This window comes from Heptranchias perlo, chromosome 11, assembly GCF_035084215.1.
Source record: "Heptranchias perlo isolate sHepPer1 chromosome 11, sHepPer1.hap1, whole genome shotgun sequence".
In the NCBI taxonomy this organism is placed as follows: domain Eukaryota; kingdom Metazoa; phylum Chordata; class Chondrichthyes; order Hexanchiformes; family Hexanchidae; genus Heptranchias; species Heptranchias perlo.
Window position 1 is genome coordinate 53940981 of NC_090335.1, and position 23746 is coordinate 53964726.

The following is a 23746-nucleotide window of genomic DNA, read 5'->3' on the forward strand; positions in this document are numbered from 1 at the left end:
GCAATTTATATGTACTTCCTACAATCTACTGTATTCACTGCTCCGAACACAGTCTCATCTACACTGGGGAGAACAAACACAAATTAGGTGACTGCTTTGTAGAACACCTCCATATCGGCTTGGCTCAATGGCAGCACTCGGATGTCTGAATCAGAAGATCGTGGGTTCAAGTTCCACTCCAGGAACTTGAACACATCATCTAGGCTGAAAGTTCAGTGCAGTACTAAGGGAGTACTGCATTGCCAGAGGTCCTCTCTTTTGGTGGAGACTTTAAATTGAGGACCGTTTTATTGCCATTTGTGGGATCTTGTTGTACACAAACTTGTTGCGGCATTTGCCTACATTACAACAGTGACTACACTTTTAAAGTAATTCATTGGCAGTGATGCATTGTGGGACATCCCGAGGATGTAAAAGGCACTATGTAGCTTTTAGTTTTTATTCAGCCCACAGCTGTGACTTTAACTAGCCTGTGCCTCACCACTTTAATGACTTTCCTTCTCCATCTTTGGCCTCTCACACTGTTAAACACAGCTTCAGTAAGAATGGGGTAATTCCACGACGAAATGCCCTCAGTGGAAAGCTACACTCACAGGGATCATGGGTTGGAGAATTGGAGGTAGACTGTGCTAGCCCTAGCTCTGTGAGCACAGCTCTCTGCCGGGACCATGGGATTACAGAAATACCACAAGTATATCTTCCATTTTCTTTTTAGTAGAGGATTCCGGGTATTTGTTCCATGGGGTGGGAGGGGAGGTAGGTTGATGCTTTGGGCACAGACTCTTCGTCAGAACACTTCTCTGGTGGTGGGTTCTGCATACAGGCTTGGCCTGTTTTGTTCATCTTTTCAGGAATGGAAGATCAACTGTGCTTCTCCAGCATTTGCTGTTTTCATTTTAGACTCCCATGCTTTTTAATCATCTTATTCTTCGCATTGCCTCACTGAGTTGATCTTTTATACTATCGACATATTCTTGCTTTGTTATTGAATAAACTCCAGGTTATTATTTGCACAGACTTAGTGGCCATTTTCTTTTTCAGTGCTGTAGCAGTCTCTTGATTCTGTAACACATTGACTTCCTTTCCAAGTGGAATATCTGTTGTCTCTCAACTCCCCCCCCCCCCCCCCGCCTTTTCCCTCCCTTCCACCCTACAAAAGGAGCTCAATTAACTTTCAGTTTTCCATTCAGAGAAAGGGTCCTACACCCAAAATGTTAACCTATCATTTCTCTTTACAGATACCTGCTTAGTACTTCCAGCATTTTCTGCTGTTATTTCAGATTCCCAACATTTGTAATTTTTATTAATTTGCCGTTCTAAGGGGTTGAATTTATCCAAGTTACAACAACTTGCATTTATAAAAAGTGCCTCTAATGTAGCAAAACGTCCCAAGGCGCTTCACAGGAGCATAATCAGACCAGAATTGACAACGAGCCAAAGTTAATACTTTATAATAAATTGACAAGGAAAACAAATAACTCACCTTTGTAAAATCAATCTTGTTTCTTATATCAGCTACAATTGCTTGCCAACTATCAACTGTTGCACATGCAAGAGCAGACTCAGGATTCCTATTAAACAAAAGGTACAATGGTATTTGTTAGACTTCAACATGTAAAGTATCTTGAAATGCTTTTGCGGGGTCAAAATAGCTCTTCCTGGATGGCATAACTGTCCATATTTGCACTTTTCATCACATGGACTTGTATGGTGGGGGGGGGGGGGTTGCCAAGGTAACACTTCTGTTCAAACAGGGAGAATGCGATAAACTAGGTAACTATAGCACAGGCATCAGTACCAGCTAAGCTTCTAGAAGCCATAATATGGGATAAAACTAAAACTCACCTACAGAAACAGCCAGTATGAATTTGTAAAAGCTAATGTGTGTCTGATAAATTTAAGAGTTTATTGGGTGGTGTTATCCATATGGATTTTTGAAAAGCATTTGATAAGGTGCCAAATAGGAGGCCTGTTGATAATTAAGGCACAAGTATTAAAATAAATGTGGCAACATGGACAGAAAACAGAAAACAGATGGTTAATAAATGTTTTTCCAGACTGGATGAATGTAAACTGTGATGTTCCCCAGAGGTCAGTGTTGGAACCATTGCTCTTCTCAATATATATATGTAAGGAATCTTACAACAATATATATATGATCATGACTTGCGTATAAAAGGGCATAGTGTCAAATTTTTTTTTAAGACGACACAAAAATTGGGAGTAAGGTTAACTCTAAAGAGGATGGTAAACAAATTCAAGCAGACATAAATAGGCTGGTAGATTAGGAAGATAGATGGCAGATTAAATTTAACATGGAGAAATGTAAGATTATATAGTTCAGGAGGAAAAATAAGGACATAAATACACTAAATGCTCAAACTTTAAAAAGGAGTAGAGCAGAAAGACTTAGGGTTCAGGTACACAAATATTTACAAATGGGCAGACAAGTTGATAAAGCTGTAAAACATGCTTATGGGATCCTTGGTTTTATAAATAGCACCAAAATGTAGGAAAGTGAAGAGAGAATGAGATGCAGAGAGTACAAAATACCATAAGGTGAAAAGGGGACAAAATCAAAGTATAGAGTTCCATGGATAAATAGAGATTAAAATTAAACAAACTTAAAAAGGTAGGCATATGATAAAGTTAGGGCTAACAATACTAAACAAGGAATACATAAAGTATAGTAGGGAGGTGAAAAGGAAAATTAGAGGGGCTAGAAAGGAATATGACAAAAGACTGGAAGATACTATAAAAGGAAATAATAAGGGCTTTTATAAGTAAAAAAATAAATCAATAGTTAAAAAGGCATGACCACTCAGGGATAAAGGAGAGAGAAATTGTGGAGGATAAAGTAAACTGGTAATATTAAATAAACATTTTGCATGAGATTTTATAAATGATGGTGGAAGAACACAGGTATATTAAAGGAGGATATGGAACAACTGACAAGAGCTAACTGTAGAGAAAGAATTGTCTGTAAAAAAAAATAGCAGAACTGAAAGTAGATAAGTCACGAGGCCCGAATGGCACAGAACAGTTTTTAAAAATCCTGCATGTGTGTGTCCTGCATGCAAATAAAGACCTTTAGCTCCACAGGCGAATTCACCAAGGTTCAGGTGAAAGTTTCCCCATTTCACAATGGACAATAAAGATAAACCATATGTGGAAGGCAGTTCTTAGAGACAGAGGGTATTTTCTCTGGGTTTTTTTTGTGTTTTTTGGTGATTCGGTGTTGGGGAGGTTGGAGTTTTTGATGTTTGTTATTGAAAAACACCCAAATTGCAGTTTCACTGGAAAGCTGACTGTAAAAGAAATATTTAAAAAGAGTTCAGCAGAACAGTAGGATCCTTAAAGAAGATGGGATCCGAAGTGACTCCCAGAATACAAACTTTCACTGCAGCTCAGGGGGCAACACCTCAGACAAGCTCGGAGTCTATCTTGTGGTGGGTCAACTTAAAATTAATGATGGGGCTACTTTTAAAAGCACATCAGTCATAGTATTTAAAGGCTGAAGTGGTAGATGAAAGAAAGATTTGCCAAGAGATCAGCTAGCACTATCTGCATCCACCATAAATTCCAACGCCATTTTCCTGACACACCGCAGGGCAACTGCCTCCATCTGACAGAAGTCTTGTAGGCAACTTTCAAATGTTCCTCTTCTGCTATTCTAAGGCTGAAAGAGCAGCCTGCCAATGGGCCAGAACAAGACAACACCCTGTACCCCTCTCACCAACTTTTGCAAACACAATTATACACATATCTTCAAGAATGCAGCTAATGAGCTTGAACAGTTAGCAACAGGTGAGTCACAGTGCACAGATGAGGAACAGCAAAAACAGTGGTGCCAGAGCAGGAGCAGGAATTTGTATCACTCCATCACTTAACAAGAGACTCCTTTTTCTGCATCAATATTTTTGCTGCCTTCGAGATTCTTTTGCAGCAATTCCTTTTGCTATCCAGAGACATTTCCCTTGATATTCATCCAACTACCTTTAAATAGTTCTTTACATATCTGCTCCAGCGCAGAAAATTCTGCTCTCTCCCCTACTTTGCAAGTTCCCAGTTATTAGGCAAATTCCACACTGGGAATTTGCATTATATGTCAAATTAGGCCGACCCCTGTAGTTTCAGCTGTCGCACAGTCCACTGTGCACTATTCATACCATCTTAGTGCTGGAACAAGGAATTCCATCCTAGGGAAATCAGCAGTTCCTTTTCATCCTGTCTCAACGCTGCTGCACAGGAGGATGGCCATTCTCAGCAGATCCTCTGACACAAACCTCTATCTAATTTCAGAGAAGGGAAAACCTCCTTGATTGCTAAGCCCGTGGGGACCAGCAATTTATAGTGGGGCACCAATACGTACTATGAGGATGTTAATGACAATACCATGCACCCCTGAACAACATGTAAATTCTACATTTTTTAAATGTCAAATCTGTTGACCTGGTCATATTCTCTTCTGCTTCTCTAAGCTTCACTGAACAATCTTGCTCAGCCTGTTGTAACTGGAAGAGACCATGATCCCTACGACACTCCAAAAACAAAACCTGAAAAAACAATTCAAAATATACAAAAGTACGTACATGTATTATACAATAAAATGCTGCTGAATCACGCAAGCTCGGGGAACAGCACCTCATCTTTCGACAAGGCACTTTTCCGGTCTCAATACCGAGTTTGACAACTTCAGGTCATAACCACTGCTTCCATTTTTTTTAAAAAGAACAGCAGGTGCTGGTAATAGTTCTGCTGTTATCGTTTACACCTCCTCTAGACCCGTTTTTTGTTTCTTTACTTGCCCCATTACCACCCTCCTTGCCTTGTACCATTTCTCTTTTGTCATTTAATCATTCCTGCCCTCCACCCTATCAGAGACCTTCCCTTTTGTTCTTTCCTCCGCTCCCACCCCCTTTCCCTGGCTCTGTTCTTGCTTATCAACTGTTAAATCTCCAACTTCTTCCAGTTCTGACGAAAGGCCTTTGACCTGAAACGTTCACTCTATTTCTTTCCCCACAGATGCTGCCTGACCTGCTGAGTTTCTCCAGCATTTTCTGTTTTTATTTCAAATTTCCAGCATCCGCAGTATTTTGCTTTTGTTGCTGCTGAATCATGTTAAATTGAAAGACAAGGATTTACGTTTTCGCTATAAAATGGTATCTATTGGGAGTATGGCAACCCAGAGGATAAAGCTGGAGGTTTCTGGTGTTCATAATATATTTTCTAGATATTTTTCAGTAGGCATGCAAGACACATTAGTACATCAAGGCATAGTAGACATCAATCTACTGCAGGATCTCAATATTAAAAGGAAGAAAACAATGAGTATAAAATGGATGGGTGTAAGTTAAAGGTAACAGGAAGGGAGAGCGATTTAGGAGTAGTCATTGACTGTTCCCTAAAGGCTTATGCTCATTGATCAGCAGCTGTCGCCAAAGTGAACAGAGCCCTGGGCTGCATTGCTCAGGCTGTTCAGTATCAAAACTAGGGCCATGATAATATGGTTATGTAGGAGACCTCATCTGGAGTAAAGTTGGGGACTGGAGAATTGGCCTCAGCACCCCCAGGCTATGGAGGTTATTGCTCCTGTTTGCTATGCAGCGACCCCTGCTGGGAGTGAATATCGATGTGCATGATATTCAAACTGCTAATATAGAGGTTGAGATAATTTTTTTATGTGAATGCAGTTACACAAAATCTGTATTTTGGAAATACCCTTATCCCTGTGCATTTGGAATAACACCAATAACTCCAGCAAATGCAGTGCAGGGACTGGCTGAGATTCGCGGCATCTACGTGATGTAGTTCTTTAAATTAGCCAGAATAGGCACAATGGGTCGAATGGCCTCCTTCTGTGCTGTAAGATTCTATGAACTGCCATACAAACTATGTTCCACAGTGCAACATACTGAATTCACTTTAGCACAGCTTGCGACCCCATTTAATGTAACTAAAGTGTGTCATTTCTGATGAAGTTATCAGTGCTCAAAACAGATGGATGTCTAAGAATTTTCAATATAATTACAATATAATTATATTGAAAATTCAATATAATTATATTGACAATACAATACAATTTTCAATATAATTACAATTAGTCTGGGCACAATTTACTTTCCTATTCAATCTATATTTTCTCCTAGTTTTTTTAAAAAAAAACACAGCCTCTAAGCTAACTGCGTATCAACACTAGACCCAAACCTAGGTCAGTTCAGTTTCAACCGCTGAAAAAGTCAGGTAGCTTGCAGAGACAAATTAACAAAGTATGTTCCTATGATGGCAAACCATTTCCAAAATTCCTAAAATTTACAAATTCGCCCAGTAATTAGAAAAATTTATTTTCCGCTCGAAGATTAGTAATAACACTTACCTCAGCAGCTATCGCTCGCTTTGTTGCCTCTACTAACTTTGCAATGTTTTTTGCAGTTACATCTTCTAGTTTAGCTTTGTCCTTATTCCACAGTGACCTGCCATAGAAGTAGCAACAGAGCTATAAGTATTACCAACTGAATAGATGCCTGGGAGCAGACAGCAATTCAATCAAGAAGTTCACTTGATATCATAACCATACAAGTTAAGCTCAAGCAGTTTATAACCCACCAAAAACCAGAGATGAGATTTCAATAATAAACACAGTGAACTTCATAGTTTTTATTTGATTTTGGTTACTGTTTTGCCAGCAGCAGTTCTAATTGTGATGAAGATTACCAGTCTGCTCTGTGTTGCCATTTGGAGATAATAGCCACACTGAAGGATAACAATATTGTAAGTAACCCAGAAAATAATAGACGATATTTTATTCGATGATTTTGAATAATGTTTTTACTGCTCAGTTAATTGATGTATGACTGCAGTAAGCGATCACTTAATGGTCCAATTTGTGAGGGAGCACTGAGGTGAGGATTTGTAATACAACATAAAACATTATTCACCCCAGAAACAAAACATTGTGCCGCTGGTAATTACTGATGCTTGTCCACTTATGACAAGCTTTCATAATTCACTCACTCATGTTCGACACTAAATAAAATATCTAGCATTTCTACAGGGCTCATCAGACACCTCAACACATCGTTAAAATCACAGTCAGTTAATTTTGGGTTGCAGTGGCTATTGTTAAGTAGCAAATGCTGCTGCAATGAACCATCAATAACACATCCTGACACATTAGGTACTCTCACATCTGAAAAGCTGAACACCTTTGTTATACAAAAACAACAGCTACATATTTTGTTTCATTTTATTTGAATTATTCTATAAAATGAAAAGAATGTCCTGTGTTCTTAAAATGTACTCTAATTCTACATAGATATTACAAATTTCCACACAAAGATATCAAAGAGAAAGGTCAAACAAAAAATATTTTATACAGTGCACAATGTCACTACTGAAAAGACAACTATACTTTGAAGCAGATTTAATAATTAAAGGATTAAAGTTGAGCTGGTCTTTAATTGGTCTAAAACTAGATTGATTCCTGGGATGAGAGGGTTGTTCTATGAGGAGAGATTAAGTAGAATGGGCCTATGTTCTCTGGAGTTTAGAAGAATGAGAGATGATCTTATTGAAACATACAAGATTCTGAGGGGGTTTGACAGGGTAGTTGCTGAGAGGTTGTTTCCCCTGGCTGGTGAGTCTAGAACTAGGAAGCATAGTGTCAGCATAAGGGGTCAGCCATTTAAGACTGAGATGAGGAGGAATTTCTTCACTGAGGGTTGTGAATCTTTGGAATTCCCAACCCCAGAGGGCTGTGGATGCTCAGTCATTGAATATATTTAAGGCGGAGGTAGATAGATTTTTGGACTCTAGGGGAATCAAGGGATATGGGGGATCAGGTGGGGCAGTGCAGTTGAGGCCAAAGATCAGTCATGATCTGATTGAATGGCGGAGCAGGCTGCAGGGGCCGTATGGCCTACTCCTGCTCCTATTTCTTATGTTCTTAATGCTGACTGTCAAATCTAATTTCAAAACTGTGATTAAGTGCAGCGCAATCTTCCACGTGTGATCTAGACTTTATGGTGATATTTTGGAAATATTGTCATTATCATTGTGCTTCTGATGATTTTTTTCTTAAATTTCATTCAAGCAGAGTGTATGGATCATAGAATGGTTACAGCACGGAAGGAGGCCATTCGGCCCATCGAGTCCTTGCCAGCTCCTTGCAAGAGCAATTCAGCTAGTCCTACTCCCCCGCCCTATCCCTGTAGCCCTGCAACGATGACACCATTGGTGGCACAGGCTTGGAGTTACTGAGCCTGTAAGTTGTACAATAATTCCTTCTGCTCACTGTGTGGTGACATCGTAAACACTTTCCAAGAATGTTTCTGGTGTCACTACATGTAATTATCATAGCAATTCTTCTTCTAGTGTGAGGGAATTAAACGCACATTGAAAAGGTACCAATAGAAAAATTACTGCTTTTGATTTAGTGTTTAATTCACAGCTACTTCTCTTCCAGGAATGCCCACCTTGAAGGAGTTCTGTTCTTCTCTCAGACAGGATTTCCGTTTGTCTCTTTCACCCTGTTCACCTTCATTGCTTTCTGTTTCCCTTCTCGTGTTTGATCAGGTTTCTTCTAAAGCTCACTTTCACAGCCACATCTCTTTCCTCAGCAACTGTCTCTGGCTCCGACTTATTCCATGTGGTTTCCAACTCAAATTCCACCCTTCCTGTTTCGGATCCACCCGTGATTACAGATATCACCATGATATTCAGTGTTCCTCGAACCACTGCTCTCGGAGCTTCCTGAGATCCACGCTCAATGCCACACGCTGCCACACTCTCGACCTCTCTCTTCATCAGCACCGACTCACTATTTTAGAGTTGTTCTGTTCCGCAGTTTCATTTCATCCTTCACTTCATCCGATGCTTTAACAAAAATCTTTTTTTCTTCCTTTCAGGTGTCAAGGACCGTAAGCTTCAACAACTCAGATACCAACACCCCTCCTGATCTTTCTTCCCCTTCACTGTCTTCTGACCTCATCCCTCCCTCCAATCTCACCCTTTGTTGTGTTTTCACTATTCTCTCTGACCTTCCCCTCTCCGACCCCGAACGATCAGTCCTCAGCAAAGGCCTCAGCTTTATCCCCTTTCGCCCCCACCTCGATAAATTTCAAGCTGGACACCATGCTGAGCTCTTCTTCCGTCGCCTCCTTGCCCAATTCTTTGGCCAGGAGTCCCCTTCCTCGACTTCTCTATCTCCATTTCTGGGTATAGGCTGTCAACCAATATCTATTATAAGCCCACCAACTCCTACAGCTACCTTGATTACACTTCCTCCCATCCCGCTTCCTGTAAGGATTCTATTCCCTTCTCCCAGTTTCTCCGTCGTATCTGTTCTGACGATGTCACCTTCCACACCAGTGCTTCCGATATGTCTTCCTTTTTCCTCACCAAGGATTCCCCTCCACTGTAGTTGACAGGGCCCTCAAGCGCATCTGTCCTATTTCCTGCACTTCTGCCCTCACCCCTCCACCCCTCCACCCCCCCCCCCACCCAGAACCATGACAGGGTCCCCCTCATCTTCACCTTCCACCCCACCAGCCTCCACATTCAACGCATCATCCTCCGCCATTTCCGCCACCTCCAGTGTGATCCCACTACCAAACACATTGTCCCCTCCCCTCCCAGCATTCCAAAGGGACCGCTCCTTCTGCGACACCCTGGTCCACTCTTCCATCGCCCCCAACATCTGCTCTCCTCCCCACGGCATCTTCCCATGCAAGCGTAGGAGATGAAATACCTGCCATTTCATCCCCTCCCTTCCCACCGTCCAGGGCCCCAAACACTCCTTCCAGGTGAAACAGCAATTTACTTGTACTTCTTTCAATTTAGTATACTGTATTCGCTGCTCACAATGCGGTCTCCACTACACTGGGGACACCAAACGCAGATTGGGTGATCGCTTTGCTGAACACCTCTGCTCAGTTCATAAGCGTGACCCTGAGCTTCCGGTCGCTTACCATTTTAATTCCCTGTCCCACTCCCACTCTGACCTCTCTGTCCTCGACCTCTTACACTGTTCCAATGAAGCTCAACAGAAGCTTGGGAAGCAGCACCTCATCTTTTGTTTAGGCACTTTTAGAACCTTCCGGACTCAACATTGATTTCAATAATTTCAGGTCATAACCACTGCTCCCATTTTTTTTTCTTTTCGTGGGACTGCAGATGCTGATAACGCTTCTGCTATTGCCATTTACGGCTCCTCTAGACCCATCTTTTGTTTCTTAACTTGTCCGGTTACCATACTCCTTGCCTTGTACCATCATCCCTTTTGTCATTTAATCACTCTTGCCCTCTACCCTATCACAGAGCTTCTCTTTTCTTGTTTCTTCCACTCCTTCCCCTGCTCTGTACTTGCTAAAAAAAAACTGTTAACTATTTACAATCTTCCAGTTCTGACGAAAGGTCTTCGACCTGAAACGTTAATACTGTTTTGTTTTCCACAGATGCTGCCTGACTTGCGAGCTTTTCCAGCATTTTCTGTTTTTATTACTGCTCAACATAATTCTTTCCAATGGCTATATATTTTTTTAAGAACGGGATTAATGGGGTCACTAGCTCTGAAGTCAGCGGAAGATAAAATGACAAGTTATACCATTAGATGTTATACAGAATCTTTTCCCTCCAAAATCCCTGAACAGAACAGTATCAATTCCCAATAACATGATCAAACATTTCCTATAGATCTTTTCTTATATCAAGGAGAAAGCTAAAGAAGCAAACAATGAAATACTTTCTCTGTCATTTTCACTTGAGTATACAGGATTTGTTTTCTCTGTGGTTAGTCTAGAATATTTATGAATTACTGTTGCTTCCCTCTTCACAATTCTGTTTCTTTTTGCTGTGGTCTCCCATTGCAACCTATTTTTATTTCTAATTCACTTCTGTCTTTTCTTCGTCTTGTGGTTTCCTTGATCATCACCCATTTTAATTCTGCTGTTTTAAATTTCCTTGCTCTACCATTTTCTTTTTTACTTATTTGAATCCCTTTGCTGTATATTGTTTATGCCAAGGTCCTTCATGCCTCTCCACTTTGCCGCCTTCTTTTCCACTCTTGTCCAAACTGCCTCTTTCATATCCCTCTCCTGCCTCATCTATCTCAGTCGGGATTAGATTCTCCTCACATCACAGCGGAAGCCTGGGATAATTCACATCTCCCAACAGCATTACCTGATTCTGCTGTGACACCAGAAAGCAAACATTTGGTGGGAGGGGGAGAAGCAGACTTAACTAGAATTCCATATGTTGTTTTCCCAAATGTGAATTGAAATGGTTCCAATCAACTGATAAACCCTCAATAAAGTGATATTGGTGTAGTTAAAAAAAGTGGACTACAGTGCAATTAGAACAGCTGAGAGACTGCTGGACTGCCTTCACACTTATCCTTCACTTTCACAGCTTATCGGATTGGAGTAACAGTTTATTAAAGCACTAGTTGTGGTTTCGGTTTTGGCAATGATCATACCTTTCATGCGCAAACTGTGCTGTAATTTTCTTTATTTCTTCTTCTTTGCTTTGAAGTTGCTGGTTTAATCTAAAGGACACAAGCAAAAATGTGTTGTTACACCTATCTACAATTTAATTTAATAGGTACGTTATACACAGGCGAAAGCAAGGGTCAAATTGCCCACAGATCTAAGAACCAGCTTTTCCTTCATCTGCAGAAGAGGGTTCTCCTTTGAAATCAGGCATCTTGGTTTTATTACATTGCCCAAAAGGGGCATATGGTGGTTTGCAGTTTCTGTACAGAGCAAACAAGAATTGGGTACTGCAACATATAATGTATTTTCTAGCTTGATTATGAGAGATTTACACTGCATGTATTCTATAATCGAGACATACCTAGGCATTTCTAACTGATAACGTTCTTCGAGTCTTGAACACAGGTTTTCTGCATAAGCTCTTTGTTGTTGCTCCTTCTTTAGTTTAACCGTCAACTGCTCTAAGTTTTTTGCAAGAACCTGAAAAACATTGCAAACAATTAAAACCAAAGTCAAAATAATAAAGTTTTGTGTGGTAAAGCCAGAAATGCCTCTATTAACAGCAGCCAGTTTGAGAGCTGTAAAAATGCCTGTCCATTATAATTTTCCAATAAAGATGCTTGTGGTCAGTTTTAAAAAAGTGATTGCCATACATAGGCTGGGTTCACTGTGATACAAATGAAAAAAAAATTAAAACTTACTTTGCTTTCATTTTTTACAGCAATTAACTTTTGCCTTATTTCAGATTCCTCTTTCACATTTTGCCATATGTACTCCTTCATTTTGATAGCTCCATTGCCTATCACTGGGGATGAATAAAAATCCTGCAAGAGAAAATCAAACAACTTAAATCTCACTCAAGGATAGCTCCTGTATTGGAACCTGTGACTCCATTACCGCATTTATGCTTTTTTTCATTGCCAAAAATCTACTGTGGAGTCTCCCAGCAATTATACTAGTATATAGCACCACAGAGTCCATTCAGCATGGATAATGCTCACTATAAAGGGTTTGTTCCCTTTACAGACTTTGATTCAGCCTTGACTTGAATTTAAACTCACTTTGCCCTCATTGGGTAAGAGCACTTCAGGAAGTGCCAGGCAGCTATGCAGTTCTCAACCCCAAAAAGAAAGGAAATGAGTTAAATGAACAGGTCCAGTCTTGTACGATGGGGTTTAGATTTAGACCCTGTGTGTACTTTGTTTTGCTCCTAAGTCTTTATGCATCTCTGGCTGGCCCTGGGGAGGCACTGTTCACCATCTTGAAGGGGAAATATATGAAACTTTAAAACTTATAATTTTTGAAAACAGTCAATCCTGAAGGCATATTGTACAATGCAGCATTTAAGGATTATAACCATTTAAAGATTTATTGTACATTTGATATTGTATAGTGCCTTTAACGTAGAAAAAAGTCCCAAGGCATTTCACAGAAGCGTAATCAGACAAAAATCAACACCAAGCCAAAGAAGGAGACATTAGGAGGGGTGACTAAAAGCTTGGTCAAAGAAGTGGGTTTTTAGGGAGGGAGGTGGAAAGGCAGAGAGGCAGAGGGAATTCCAGACTTTAGGGCCTAGACGGCTGCCAATGGTAGGGTGACGGGATTTCGGTATACACACAAGCCAGAGTTGAGGAATAGAGAATTCTCGGGAGGGTTGTAGAGCTGGAGAAGGTAACAGAGATAGGGAGGGACGAGGCCATGAAGGGATCTGAACACGAGAATGAGAATTTTAATGTTGAGGCGTTGGGGGACTGGGAGCCACATAGGTGAGCGAGCACAGGGGCGACAGGTAAGTGGGACTTGGTACTAGATAGGATACAGGCGGCACAGTTTTGGATGAGCTGAAGTTTATGAGAGGATGGGAGGCCAGCCAGGAGAGCATTGGAATAGTCGAGGCTGGAGATGACAAAGGCATGAATGAGGTTTTTGGTAGCAGAGGAGCTGAGACAAGGGCGGAGATTAGCAATGTTCCAGGAGGTGGATGTAGGCGATCTTTGTGATAGAGAAGATATGGGGTTGGAAACTCAGCCCAGGGTCAAATAGGATGCTAAGGATGCAAACAGTCTGGTTCAACCTGAGACAGTGGTTAGTGAGGGAGATGGAATCTGTGGCAAAAGTATGAAGTTTGTGGCGGGAGTTGAAGACAATGGCTTCGATCTTCCGAATGTTTAACTCGAGGAAATTGAGGCTCATCCAGGACTGGATATTGGATACGTTGTCTGATTTTAAATCCACAGAGCACTAACATTAACACTAGTGACAGGCACAAAGATGGGGAGGTGAATAGGGACCAAATCCAGCCCAAAACTAATTAAAATTGTCACCAACACCTCCAGATTAATGGTTATGGAAAACGCAACATCCATTTTTCTACTAAAGGAAACATTAACCCTGAACCAAAGCTGATTTTGGGTTGAGACTGCTGATCTGCACAGATGTCTCACCCAGATTTGAGCTGACCTCTAATGAGTGTTAAGTCCTGCGTAGTAAGTTTTAAAAATAAATAAATAAATAGATCACAAACTCAAACTTACTGCAGAGGCATGTGGTGAAGAACCAGTGGACTCCTCATCAATGAGGGTATTATCAATATCATCCAGCTCTCCATCACTTTGGTAAGTTTGATCAGCCGAGCTGTCGGGTTTGTTGACTTCATGACTTGTTAAAGAGGGACCAACATTACTGTTGCCAGTCACAGTATCGAATGCTAGTAATGATGAGGCTGGTGCAATGACATTAAATGCAGAAACATCAGAGCTGGAATTTCCCACTTGCTCGCTGCGTTCATTCTCATTCAACTGGTTTTCTTGCACAGGAATGGACAGGGCCTCACTGTTACAAATAAAAATTTATGTAACAAATTTACTGTTGACTAAAAATGACGACAAACTACAGCTGATGTTTGGTTCCGTTTTGCTAGAGTGAAAGGCTGGTCAGTCAAATCCTTATTTTTATGTCACTTGTACAAAAACATAGGCCCTGAAATTTCACTGGGGTTCTCTCAGTCTCCCACCACGTATTATATAATCAGGGCATTTCCCACATCTTCACAGCACTCTTTTCACGGAGACGATATGCACTAGTGGCAAGAGTGCCGATCCTCATAGAACGAAAAGAGCCTAATCGGGCCCATTCTTTCCATGTATAATCTTGAACTCTGCCCAATCTATTTAATCTTTAAGAAAGATGTTGCAAAGTTCCTCCTGTCGTCCATAGGCAGATCAAACAAAAATTCAGGATACCCATCTAACTAACTTCACATTACACATCCTAGATACATCATAGAAATTCCAGTGGTCCTGTTGTGCCCCAGAAGTGTGATAAGGCTGAACTTCTGCCTGCTATTCTGTCCCCGCCATGACCCCATCCCCAATCCTGGGGGCAGGATCATTAATGTATTGGGACAGGTGTATGTGCCAGTACCAGCATTACTGGGGCACCTGCCCTACAGATCTGCGATTTCAGAGTGGCACCTTGCCATTCCATGGGACAGAGGAGGGAGGGTGGTCTGCCTGATTCCAATGGTCAGCATTGTTCCCTTGCAAGTGAGCCTCCATTCCAAACAGCAATTCAATGTCAGGGATCAAATACAATTTGAATACTGCACAGTGGGACCCGCACAAGCTCTGTGCAGCATATACACCTGCTTCAAGCACCCACCACCCCCACGCGCCCCAATCACCCCCCCACTGTTAGAAGTTGCTTATGCCCCAAGGAAGAGGCTAAAACCCATTGGAGATGGAATCTATCCCAACTTCCAGTCACTCGGCTCCTAGGGTGCCTGATTTCTGCCTCAAAAAGGAATAGAAGTTCCAGCCTTCCTTAGCATGGTGTTTCCATAGTCCCAGCAATGGCAGAACTAGGAGTTTCATGCACTATCTAAATGTCCTTATAATTCTCAAACCTGTTCTTAGCCAGAAATTCAATCCCCAAGTGCTAGAATCATTCAAAGAATTCAAACTTCTGATCACGTGGGTCGTTGCTGGCTGACGCTACTCCGGCACCGATCTCACCACCACCACCCCACCGAGGACCTCCATATCCTCCCCACCCCCCAGGACCGCGAAGTTCAGTTTATTAAAAAGGAACCTTACTGTTTTTCAGTCACTGCATCTTGAGCTGTATTTTGATTGTCTTCATTTATTTGAGCCTGGAAGGGAAGGACTTAGCTTTAGGAAATTTCATCTATACAAGATGGCTGGCATAATTTTACCCTACTTTCCACTGAAATGCTGACTTCACATTTTTAATTAATTCTGGTGTTGACCCAGGTGTGTTAGGAAATTCTCTTTTCTTAAAAAAAAAACTTCCTATGAATACATTGTACCCTTGTGCTTCTTTGTATCTGGGTAGTAATACATGGATTGGAGCAGACAGACAATGGGTTTAAGCAATAGCGTGTTTATTTGTTTTATTATAGTGCTCTCTTCTTTGCAATCCACTTCTATTATTGTGAGTTATATTTCAATTGTTATCGACTCTCCAGAATTGCTTTTACACATAGTCCTTGTATTCTGTCTATTACTGGTTTATCTTTTTTCTATTTCTTGATGTTTCTGACCATAATGATAGTAAAGTGCATTGTCAATTTAACTGATGCCAGGGAGACACTTACACTCAAACAGCTGCTACACTGCACTCAATCATTACCAGAATCATTATTTTTTTCCATACTTACAACAAACATGATAACCATCTATTATAAATATACTCAGAATTTCATACAGATGTGCAAGTATGTAGCAATTGCACAAAACCAGAGGTCAACTGGTTAATACATTTAATGGCACCCCATCCCCTCCTTTTTCAAAGATCTTTCAAATCCTATCTCTTGCTCCCTAGTCCCTTCAGGGTCCCCTGGCCACAGAAAGACGAGTGACCTACTCCCACATCTCCATCGATGCTCCTATGACCTAGCCGCAAGCAAACACTCAATAGCATCACTGAAAATTACAATCTGTCCCCCTTCTGTGAAGTGACTTCTGACCTCCTTTAAAACCCTTAAATTGAGATTGGGAACTCAACAATGTGGAGTCTGAATCTATGTCCTCCACTGCCATGGTGTTTTGTTGCGCTATGCCACCTTGTTACAGCTAGAGCCTACTCTATCAAAGAGTCAAGAATTTCTGCTCCTGTTACAATGTGTTTGCAAACTGGTGTTTCCTGCAATTTTTATTAATAAAACTGTGTGAATCAAAACCATTAAAAGGGGCAGCGATAGCTTTTAGATCTGAAGCAACTCTTTACCGCATGGTGTTTCTGCATAAAATGAATTATGACTAGGATGCTGGAAGTGGGGGTATGCAAATATAAGTGCTGGCTCCCTACACCAATAGCCATTTAAACAATGTTTATTCTTCACTGCCATTTTGATTTTCAGATCAAAAGGTACATTTTAAAAAAAAATCAGCTAATTGGTAACACAGCTTACCTTTTTACTTTTAGACTTTTTCTTCTTCTTCTTAGACTTGGTTTTGGTTTTCGATACCTACAACAAGAACAAAAGAAAGTAAATCCATAAAATATAGAAACATAGAAAATACGAGCAAGAGTAGGCCATTCGGCCTTTCGGGCCTGCTCTGCCATTCAAAATGATCATGGCTGATAATCTAACTCAGTACCCTGTTCCCGTTTTTTCCCCATATCCCTTGATCATTAAGAAATAAATCTATCTCCTTCTTGAATACATCTAATGACTTGGCCTCCACTGCCTTCTGTGGTAGAGAATTCCACAGTTCACCACCCTCCTGAGTGAAGAAATTACTCCTCATCTCGGTTCTAAATGGCATACCCCGTATCCTGAGACTGTGAACCCTGGTTCTGGACTCCCCGGCCATTGGGAACATCCTCCCTGCATCTAGCCTGTCTAGTCCTGTTAGAATTTTATATGTTTCAATGAGATCACCTCTCATTCTTCTAAACTCTAGTGAATATAGGTCTAGTCGACCCAATCACTCCTCATACATCAGTCCTGCCATCCCAGGAATCAGTCTGGTAAACCTTTGTTGCACTCCCTCCATGGCAAGGATATCCTTCTTGCATGATTTCCCTTTCATAAACCCATGCTGACTTTGTCCAATCCTGTTAATGCCCTCCAAGTGTTCGGTTATCACATCTTTTATAATAGACTCTAGCATTTCCCCTACTACTGATGTTAGGCTAACTGGTCTGTAATTCCCTGTTTTTTCTCTCCCTCTTTTTAAAAAAAAAAAGAGGGGTTACATTTGCCACCCTCCAATCTGTAGGAACTGTTCCAGAGTCTATAGAATTTTGGAAGATGATCACCAATGCATCCACTATTTCCAGGGCCATTTCCTTTAGTACTCTGGGATGTAGATTATCAGGCCCTGGGGATTTGTCAGTCTTTAGCCCCATTAATTTCCCTAGCAGTATTTTTTTTTACTAATACTGGTTTCCCTCAGTTCCTCCCTCACTAGACCCTTGGTTCCCTATATGGTCTTCATCTAATTTCAAAAGCTTTTCACCAATCTTTTTGTTCTAACCTTCAACAGTTAAGCTTTGGAGACCAAGTGGACAATCTTTTTCCTGGATGAGCAACTCATAATAGAGTAGGGTGATCTTGTTGACAATCGCCCATGTGGTTGTTAGCTGCGGATTAGGCATTTCCAGGGTTGTACATAGATGTGTAAAAATGCCAGACAGCAGGCCTGTTGTCAATGCTACAGCTGCTAAAGGCTGGGACAGATGCAGCCCAAATACATGAATGTTGCAAGGTTTATTTGAGAGACACTTGGCATGTCTGCACTGAATGGATACAATGTGGAGCTCCAACTCCAACTTTCCGTCCCAATGTACTACAACACCACAACAGAAGAGTATGTGACAGCATAAAGATTTTTTTTTACTTTATCTGTGCAACATTAGCAATGCAAAAATGTATCAATTAGAATGAAACCAGCAGCTAGGTCCTGTCCAAGAGTTTCACTTCGGCCTCTAACAACTGTCAGAGAAGAGACTTTGCATCTCTTCTTCCAGGTTCTGGAGGTAAAAGAACCATGTCCTAAAATTATTTTGGTCACACCAACCAGTTTCCAAACTTGACCAGTGATAATTTAAAGAAGGTAGATCTTACCATTGGGTCATCATCTTCCGTTAGATCTGTTGGCTCCATTATTTTCTCTTTTGTCTCCAGTGGAGCAGGAAGCGCAGAGAGGACAGTTGCTAAAAGAAATAATAAAAATTTATCAGACTAACTTTTGGAGCATAATGTATAATGGTTAGGTTTATCAGTTTCAGTAACTTTAGATACAGTGCACTGGTTAAACCAAACATTCTGTTCACAATAAGCAAACAAAGTTGAACAGAACTATACAGTTGATAGTCAGCCTTTTCTTTCCATTTTAATATTTTAGTAATCTTGAATCACATGCTGATAATTAAGTTTTCAATTAGTTTTGTAAAAACAAGATTGGTCCAGTAATAAGATTTTCTTTCTGCAAGTGGTGAGGATTGGAAAAATAAAATTAGGACAGGCTACAACTGTCAATGCAGATCCGAAAGTCTACTGACAAGAGAACCCATAATTCAAAAAGGACCAACTCCCTTATTGCCACAACAAAGGCTGAGAAACCTATTTAAACAAGTTTTATCCTGGAATTACTGTAGTATGGATTCAATTCTAAGGTAAACCATGGTGGACTGCATATACCAGAGTCACACCAGGACAAAGTCTCACCTCTCTTGACAGCTAGTTTCTTCTAGTACAAATTCGACACTGGAATTAATTTTGGATCTGCAGTGGTCATCTCCAGCAACAGGGGGCACCACTGCCAAAGACATGACATCATAACAGTGCAGTATCCTTTTTGCACTCCTGTGCGATTGAATTCATCAGGTTCTAGGTATTTTATATAAATACAGCTGATCTCAATGTGAAACGGGCTGTTGTAGAGCCAAAAGCAGTAGGTTTACTTGACTAATGTAAATAAGGCTAGGGTGAAAATCATAGAACAAGCAACTAAATACATCTGATGCGTTATACTGAAACAAAAAGTTCAGGGATAAATGTTAACTAAATGTTTTTGTTAATTTGAATGTTTTCAGCTCATTGATTTTCAGATTGTACCAAAACGCAGTAATTTATCAAGAAATTCAAAAAGACTTTGATCTTATCTGACCGTTGGCAAACAACTTGAAAATATTCAGGAGCATCTTTCCAAATGATCACAACCGTGGAAAATTTTCTGTTTGGGTGCCAAATCAGTAGTGCACCTGTGACACCTGCCCAATGCGGCAGTCGGGAGGGTCGAGCCATTTTCATGTTTGGATCTAATTAACATTTTTCCGGCGAGCTGTGGGCACCAAAAGGGTCCGCCACTGCAACTCATTTTCCTGCAGCAGAAAGTTGGCAAGCCGTAGTACGCAGCCAGCCAGCAGATTATAGCATGGCTTGGGGGTTGAATCAGATGCCGGGGAGGGGTTAAGGGGCAATGAGAATGGGTCAGCAGCACTGAGCACCCCAGAAAAGCTCACGTTTTAGGAGAGGCCTTCAGCGGTCCCTTTAGGACCGCCGGTTAATCCTTTTAACATCTGGAGAAAGTGGGACTGACATGTGCCATCCATTTCTCCATGAAAATGGCAATCAGGGTCCTACAACAGGCATAGGACAGCAATTTGGATATTTAAGCTGCCTCCCACCTGTTTCCGGAGTGCGCCTGAAAATTGATTCAGGTGGCAAATGAGAGCACAAGGTCCCCATCAGATTTTCCTCTGTCAGTCGCCCATTTTTCAGGAGAGAAATGGGTGGCCGGCAGTTGAAAATCCCCCACTATGTGTTAGATATTCTGCCCATTTAATGTCAACAGGTAGAAAATCTAACTCTATCTCTGAATTTCATCATACCTTCCAGAAAGTAAAATGGTTTACCATTAGTGACAATTAATGCCCAAAATGACCCTGGATACCCATTCTGCAATGGATGCAATATTTTGATATGCTGATAGAACCCCAAATTAGTTCTCAGTGCACAATTTTTAAACAGATAATAAAACTGAATGAGTACATTCAAATAGTTCCAAAAACCATCAGTATCAGCATTGGCCAATTACTTACTGTTTGTTGATGTTGCTTCTTTTGACTGTATGGACATTCCTATTGAATTTTTTAAAAAAAAGGATGTGTGAGTTTTAACAGTGATGGATCATCTGATGATGCCTGGAGAATCTTCAGCTTTCAAGTTACATCTACATTTTTGAATTGATAGTTAACAGCAAAGCATGCAAGTTGGCCTTTTAATATGTAATTTGGCCATTTACAAAAGCTGCTTGATATCATTTCGTTATCTAAAGCAAAGAACTCAGTTGGCTATGTGGCCCATTAGACCAGCAAACTCCCATTCAATTAAGCTAGGAGACTCATCCTACTCCGCTAAATACACTCTATGCAATTGATGTGAAACGGTGTCAGCAGGCATGAGAAATAGATCTATTTTATTTCCTGCTGTTCTTGTGACCGAAACAATTGGAAAAAAAACTTGTATTTTAACCAGTTTGCTATAACATAATAGACCATGGAAAATAAAACTTTAGTATGGCAGTACTTGAATAAAAGGCACCGGTATTATATTAAAGTGCATGCAAGAGACACTTAAATATTAATAAGGGAATTTAAATAGAGCTTTTCAAAAGATTGCTCCTGTTAAAAATTGAGAACTCATGGTTTACTTAACTCGTTTGGAATCCGGCAATATTCTAAAAATATTCCATCTAGTTTGCAGCATCATGAACATATACAAGTATTAATGATTATTACTACTACGTATGATGAGCGCGCTAGTTAGCAAATTGGTAACAAGGGCTCATTAGATTCAGGATTATGAATAAAGGAACAAAGGGAAGTTAGAAGAATTTTTTCCCCCCCACAGAGGGTTATTAGAATATGGAATGCATCATCATAAAGGGCTATTTAGGACAAGACTAATCATTTAAACAGGAATCAGGTTAGTATTTGAAAAGGAATAAACGGATACAGGGAAGGCCAGGATAGCTCCAGTTGAAGAGCTAGCATCAGCACAAAACCAACAGCCTAAATGGCCTCCTTCCGCACTATAAACTATGATCAATGGGACTGCTCAGCAGTGCCCAATACTTGACTGACGTATGTTCATTGTATGCTTCCAAAAGCTGCACCTACTTCCATCCAATTATAAAAAGATTATTTTCTGCTATCTTTGTACTGTACCTTGTTGGAAAAATGACAAGAGCAGCTGCATGACATCTGCTACAGGTTTGCCCAGATAACCAGCCAGTCGATGGTGATCCTCCCACAGTTTTTCAACAGGACAACTTTTAAGCTCCTTTAACACTTGATTATCCGCCCCTAGGCTTATGAGAATCTCTGTGATTTTGGTCCACGTAACGGTAAATTCAGGTTCCTCAATTCCCGTGTTCAGAGTTTCAAAAAGAAGTTTGTGCCGAACGTTACATAGGCGCACTATATTAGCACTTTTACTATGATCATTTGCCAATGATTCAGCGTCCCAACCTCCGCGTGGTGCAGGAAGGATCTTCAGGTGTCTAATAAGTGATGCCAGTAATGTGATGTCAAATCTCTGTGAATTGGGTTGCTCATTGTTAGGTGGGTACAGTAAGCTCCATTCTCCTGTGTTAAGCATAGTCTTTGAGGTACCCTTGTGATAAGGCTCCAGAGTGCGTTTATTTTTCAGTAATTCCCTCTTCAGTATCTGAGGTGGTACCGCCCGATCAAATATCTGCAAAATGACCTCAGTACCCTTTATTATGACCAGATGAAGGAGACGGTAAAAGAAGGAATAATCCATGTTCTGGGAAAGAGGATCCACGGGCAACGCATTTCCAAAATTAGGGACGCGGCCTTTGTCTAAATGTCAGAAAGCATTACATTAATGGAAGCACATGTAAAACAAATGGTTTATGCATGCATGTCGGTACCACAGTTTTTTTATGAAGTAAATAAGACTTCCTGTATATGACAAAATCCAAAGAATTTTTTGTAAAATTACAACTGTACAACTCCACAATGCTAATGTACAAAAAAAACGTTTTGGGCAGATGTGTTATTTTCAGCTAAACTGTCTTAATTTATCCTTCAATATTACATTTTGGGTACATTGTTGATTTGAAAAGCAAAAGCAAGAATGTTCCATATGAACTCTGCAGGCATTTTTGTTAAACAAGTATATTGCTCCTTTATTTACCCCTCTTAATTCTGCTCATAGTATCCCCAAACATATTATCGACTAATAAAATTCTTAGAGGGTAGATGCTATTTCCACTGGCTGGAGAGTATAGAACTAGGGGTCATAGTCTCAAGGGGTAGGCCATTTAGGACCAAGATGAGGAAAAACTTCTTCACTCAGAGGGTTATGAATCTTTGGAATTCGCTACCCTGTTGAATATACTCCAGACTAAGATTGAATGATTTTCGGACACTATTGGAATCAAGGGAGATGGGGATAGGGCGGGAAAGTGGAGTTGAGGTAGAAGATCAGTCATTATCTTATTGACTGGTGGAGTAGGCTCGAAGGCCCTATGGCCTACTCCTGGTCCTATTTCTTATGTTATGTTCTTATGTTCCACAAGTAACATAGCTTAGAATTCTCAACCAACAGCACTGCGAGTTATCCAGATCATTATCCCAAATTAAATTGGGAATGGTGACCATGTTGGATGACAGCAGTATCCAATTAACTGTGAACCTAGTTCTGACCATAGCCCAGACAGTGTCCTAGACCCTCTGGCTCTCAAACCCTCCCCCCACAACTTCACAGCACCCCGCCCCCCAACTTTCCCTTCCCCCCACCATCGCACCAAGCTTTCAGCAGATCTGGTATAGGCAAAGACAGCATGCTACTCAAATGGTGTACTCTGCTTCATCCCTGTCTTCCTGCTGTATTCCCAGGCTAGTCTCACTGAGGCACAATATTTGGGAAGGCATATGTAAAGATAATGCTAATGAGGGAAACATGGCCTCTGCTGTGTTTCATACCATTTGTATGATTCGGATGCTGGACTCAAAGCTGCCATCCAGAATTGCAAGAATGGGAGAGAGGGCTTCAGGGTAAATGGAGAAAGGCCTGTGCAAACACTGAGTTTAGCTGCGTATAGGTCCCATCAACCAGAGAAGGGAATTTTGTCCAAAGGCAGCTTGCTGGCCATCTCTTTCTCCTGCTGCAGAAAGTCCCCAAGGCCTGCCACTGCAATTCTTTGCCCCTATCCTGCCTCCCATATGTAAATGATGCCAGACCAGAAATATGGACA

General features: G+C 40.9%; 1 protein-coding gene across 3 annotated transcripts in view; it reads right to left on the reverse strand.

Moving 5' to 3' along the window:
- Window positions 1–23746, reverse strand: part of LOC137327349 (E3 ubiquitin-protein ligase DZIP3-like) — a 117472-nt gene that overhangs the window by 46107 nt on the left and 47619 nt on the right. For all 3 annotated transcript variants that reach the window (XR_010964428.1, XM_067993051.1, XM_067993052.1), the window contains exons 14-25: window positions 21690–22346; window positions 20562–20600; window positions 18583–18671; window positions 16921–16977; window positions 15584–15639; window positions 14024–14321; window positions 12191–12313; window positions 11851–11969; window positions 11474–11542; window positions 6377–6473; window positions 4453–4556; window positions 1484–1571 (exon numbers count right to left, since the gene is read on the reverse strand). Coding sequence is in view for 2 of the 3 variants with exons in the window: in XM_067993051.1 (XP_067849152.1) it covers window positions 1484–1571; window positions 4453–4556; window positions 6377–6473; window positions 11474–11542; window positions 11851–11969; window positions 12191–12313; window positions 14024–14321; window positions 15584–15639; window positions 16921–16977; window positions 18583–18671; window positions 20562–20600; window positions 21690–22346 (1796 nt within the window). In the remaining variant the exon portion in view is untranslated. The remainder of the gene's footprint in view (window positions 1–1483; window positions 1572–4452; window positions 4557–6376; window positions 6474–11473; window positions 11543–11850; window positions 11970–12190; window positions 12314–14023; window positions 14322–15583; window positions 15640–16920; window positions 16978–18582; window positions 18672–20561; window positions 20601–21689; window positions 22347–23746) is intronic.